Raw genomic sequence first — 5,000 nt, 5'->3', positions numbered from 1 at the left:
AGTGTATAGTGTACAGTAGGTAGTATATAGTGTACAGTAGGTAGTATATAGTGTACAGTAGGTAGTGTATAGTGTACATTAGGTAGTATATAGTGTACAGTAGGTAGTATATAGTGTACAGTAGGTAGTGTACAGTAGGTAGTATATAGTGTACAGTAGGTAGTATATAGTGTACAGTAGGTAGTGTATAGTGTACAGTAGGTAGTGTATAGTGTACAGTAGGTAGTATATAGTGTACAGTAGGTAGTATATAGTGTACAGTAGGTAGTATATAGTGTACAATAGGTAGTATATATTGTACAGTAGGTAGTATATAGTGTACAGTAGGTAGTATATAGTGTACAGTAGGTAGTATATAGTGTACAGTAGGTAGTGTATAGTGTACAGTAGGTAGTATATAGTGTACAGTAGGTAGTATATAGTGTACAGTAGGTAGTATATAGTGTACAGTAGGTAGTGTATAGTGTACAGTAGGTAGTATATAGTGTACAGTAGGTAGTATATAGTATATAGTGTACAGTAGGTAGTATATAGTGTACAGTAGGTAGTATATAGTGTACAGTAGGTAGTATATAGTGTACAGTAGGTAGTATATATTGTACAGTAGGTAGTATATAGTGTACAGTAGGTAGTATATATTGTACAGTGGGTAGTATATAGTGTACAGTAGGTAGTATATAGTGTACAGTAGGTAGTATATGGTGTACAGTAGGTAGTGTACAGTAGGTAGTATATAGTGTACAGTAGGTAGTATATAGTGTACAGTAGGTAGTGTATAGTGTACAGTAGGTAGTATATAGTGTACAGTAGGTAGTGTATAGTGTACAGTAGGTAGTATATAGTGTACAGTAGGTAGTGTATAGTGTACAGTAGGTAGTATATAGTGTACAGTAGGTAGTATATAGTGTACAGTAGGTAGTATATAGTGTACAGTAGGTAGTATATATTGTACAGTAGGTAGTATATAGTGTACAGTAGGTAGTATATATTGTACAGTAGGTAGTATATAGTGTACAGTAGGTAGTATATAGTGTACAGTAGGTAGTATATAGTGTACAGTAGGTAGTGTACAGTAGGTAGTGTATAGTGTACAGTAGGTAGTATATATATAGTGTACAGTAGGTAGTATATAGTGTACAGTAGGTAGTATATAGTGTACAGTAGGTAGTATATGGTGTACAGTAGGTAGTATATAGTGTACAGTAGGTAGTATATAGTGTACAGTAGGTAGTATATAGTGTACAGTAGGTAGTATATAGTGTACAGTAGGTAGTATATAGTGTACAGTAGGTAGTATATAGTGTACAGTAGGTAGTATATAGTGTACAGTAGGTAGTATATAGTGTACAGTAGGTAGTATATAGTGTACAGTAGGTAGTATATAGTGTACAGTAGGTAGTATATAGTGTACAGTAGGTAGTATATAGTGTGCAGTAGGTAGTATATAGTGTACAGTAGGTAGTATATAGTGTACAGTAGGTAGTGTACAGTAGGTAGTATATAGTGTACAGTAGGTAGTATATAGTGTACAGTAGGTAGTGTATAGTGTACAGTAGGTAGTATATAGTGTACAGTAGGTAGTATATAGTGTACAGTATGTAGTATATAGTGTACAGTAGGTGTGTATAGTGTACAGTAGGTAGTATATAGTGTACAGTAGGTAGTGTATAGTGTACAGTAGGTAGTATATAGTGTACAGTAGGTAGTATATAGTGTACAGTAGGTAGTGTATAGTGTACAGTAGGTAGTATATAATGTACAGTAGGTAGTGTATAGTGTACAGTAGGTAGTATATAGTGTACAGTAGGTAGTATATAGTGTACAGTAGGTAGTATATAGTGTACAGTAGGTAGTGTTTAGTGTACAGTAGGTAGTATATAATGTACAGTAGGTAGTGTATAGTGTACAGTAGGTAGTATATAGTGTACAGTAGGTAGTATACAGTACAGTGTACAGTAGGTAGTGTATAGTGTACAGTAGGTAGTATGTAGTGTACAGTAGGTAGTGTATAGTGTACAGTAGGTAGTATATAGTGTACAGTAGGTAGTATATAGTGTACAGTAGGTAGTGTATAGTGTACAGTAGGTAGTATATAGTGTAGTAGGTAGTATATAGTGTACAGTAGGTAGTATATAGTGTACAGTAGGTAGTATATAGTGTACAGTAGGTAGTATATAGTGTACAGTAGGTAGTATATAGTGTACAGTAGGTAGTATATAGTGTAGTAGTTAGTATATAGTGTACAGTAGGTAGTATATAGTGTACAGTAGGTAGTATATAGTGTACAGTAGGTAGTATAGTGTACAGTAGGTAGTATATAGTGTACAGTAGGTAGTATATAGTGTACAGTAGGTAGTGTATAGTGTACAGTAGGTAGTGTATAGTGTACAGTAGGTAGTATATAGTGTACAGTAGGTAGTATATAGTGTACAGTAGGTAGTGTACAGTAGGTAGTATATAGTGTACAGTAGGTAGTATATAGTGTATAGTAGGTAGTATATAGTGTACAGTAGTATATAGTGTAGTAGGTAGTATATAGTGTACAGTAGGTAGTATATAGTGTACAGTAGGTAGTATATAGTGTAGTAGGTAGTATATAGTGTACAGTAGGTAGTATATAGGGTACATTAGGTAGTATATAGTGTACAGTAGGTAGTAGGCCTATATCTATCTATCTGTCTGTCTGTTTGTTTATCTCTCTCTCTCTCTCTGTCTGTCTGTCTGTCTGTGTCTGTCTCTGTCTGTGTCTGTCTGTCTATCTGTTTATCTATCGATCTACCTATCTATCTGTCTATCTATCTATCTATCTATCTATCTATCTATCTATCTATCTATCTGTTTATCTATCTAACTATCTATCTATCTATCTATCTCTCTATCTACCTCTCTCTCTCTCTATCTATCTATCTATCTAACTATCTAACTATCTAACTATCTATCTATCTATCTATCTATCTATCTGTCTCTCTCTCTATCTATCTATCTATCTATCTATCTATCTATCTAACTATCTAACTATCTAACTATCTATCTATCTACCTATCTATCTATCTATCTATCTATCTATCTATCTATCTATCTATCTATCTATCTATCTGTCTATCTATCTAACTATCTAACTATCTCTCTCTCTCTCTCTCTCTCTCTCTCTCTCTCTCTCTCTCTCTCTCTCTCTCTCTCTCTCTCTCTCTCTCTCTCTCTCTCTCTCTCTCTCTCTCTCTCTCTCTCTCTCTCTCTCTCTCTCTCTCTATCTAGCCAGCTACAGTGATCTGTACCAGTGGTCTGTGGAGAGTTACCCAGAGTTCTGGGCGGAGGTGTGGAGCTTCTCTGGTCTGGTCAGCTCCAAGATGTACGAAGAGGTGAGTCCACCTTCCCTATACACACACACACACACACACACACACACACACACACACACACACACACACACACACACACACACACACACACACACACCTCCTCCTTCCCTCCACGGGCCAGCACACACACTCTGTACACATTACCTTTGGTTACATAAGGGTTTACCTTCCTCTGGCATACACACACACACACACACACACACACACACACACACACACACACACACACACACACACACACACACAGGGCCAGTGTGAGGACTATAGGTGGGCCTATAAGACGGATTTCATGTGGTTTTTAAACCGTAGGCTAATTCATTTCATCGAGGCAATCTGCTGCAATATTATTCTTTTTTTAAATGAATGAATATGATGTGTTATAAAGATATAATGACCATACATGACTGGTGGGTAGATGGTTCACTTACTTAGACTCGTGTATTTGTTGTAAGACGCTTTGGATAAGGACGTTTGCTAAGAGATGTAAATGTCAATGTGCAGGAACAGTGTAGCTGTTTAACTGAACATTCAATCTGGCATCAATACTGAGAAAAGCGCTATATGAAATGATACAACAGTTAGTTCCGACCAAGTCATTTGATTGGACAAGAGGCATTCCATGAGTGCCGATATACAGTATAACAGCACTGGGACTTTTAACTATATGTATCACTCCGCCGCACAGGTGTTCTATTAAATGAACGTTAATACAAAGTAGCTAGCCTGCGGATGTTTGTGTTCGGGTTACTAGGCAACAGTCCAGTGGAAGTTAAGTTGCGGAATCATTTTTTTGTTGAAATATAAAAAATAAATGATGAAATAAACAAACAGATCATAATCTGTTGTCGCTTATTACTGTTAACTAATAAATGTCGCTGTAGAACTGTTGTGTAAAAGCAACATCACACTCGAGGTCGTGCTGTTATACTGAATATCAGTACGCCTGCGGCCTCGTACCTACGACCAAATCACAGCTGTGCTGATATTCAGTATAACAGCACTCCCTCTCGTGTGATATTGCTTAAATATAATCATAATTATTATTATTATTATTATTATTATTATTAGTAGTAGTAGTAGTAGTATACAGTGCAGTGATTCCCCTTTACCCAAATGTGAATATCCAACCAGCAACTATAACATAGTCATATACACTGGTGCTGATGTTTTAACCCTGGGGATCCCCTCTTTTAACCCTGGGGGGGGGGTCTCCTGTTTTAACCCAGGGGGGGGGTCTCCTGTTTTAACCCTGGGGGGGGTCTCCTGTTTTAACCCGGGGGGTCTCCTGTTCTAACCCCGGCGCCCCCCTGTCCCCCTGCAGGTGGTGGACGTGTCTAAGAGGATCTCAGACGTCCCAGAGTGGTTCAGAGGCAGCCGGCTGAACTACGCAGAGAACCTCCTGAAGCACGCGGACCAGGACAAGGTGGCGCTGTACGCTGCCAGTGAGTATGAGTATTATTTTTTTTGCTAGCCGGCCTGTCTAACCCCTAGGCTACCGCCGCCCCCTATGTTGGACTCTCAAGGCTTCAGGGACGAGACTGTGAGACTGTGAGACTGTGAGACTGAGAGACTGAGAGACTGTGAGACTGAGAGAGACTGAGAGACTGAGAGACAGAGAGACTGAGAGACTGAGAGACAGAG

General features: G+C 38.2%; 1 protein-coding gene across 1 annotated transcript in view; it reads left to right on the top strand.

The window, feature by feature from the left end:
- aacs (acetoacetyl-CoA synthetase) overlaps positions 1–4,911 on the top strand; it is a gene marked incomplete at its 3' end in the record, with an annotated part of 8,136 nt that extends 3,225 nt beyond the window's left edge. The window contains exons 2-4 of the mRNA XM_080532911.1: positions 3,256–3,359; positions 4,681–4,801; positions 4,883–4,911. Of these exons, the coding sequence (XP_080389037.1) occupies positions 3,256–3,359; positions 4,681–4,801; positions 4,883–4,911 (254 nt within the window). The remainder of the gene's footprint in view (positions 1–3,255; positions 3,360–4,680; positions 4,802–4,882) is intronic.
- Between the last annotated feature and the right edge of the window lie 89 nt (positions 4,912–5,000).

This window comes from Nansenia antarctica (assembly GCF_963989245.1).
Source record: "Nansenia antarctica genome assembly, chromosome: 5".
In the NCBI taxonomy this organism is placed as follows: domain Eukaryota; kingdom Metazoa; phylum Chordata; class Actinopteri; order Argentiniformes; family Microstomatidae; genus Nansenia; species Nansenia antarctica.
This window is presented reverse-complemented; position numbering and strand designations above follow the sequence as displayed.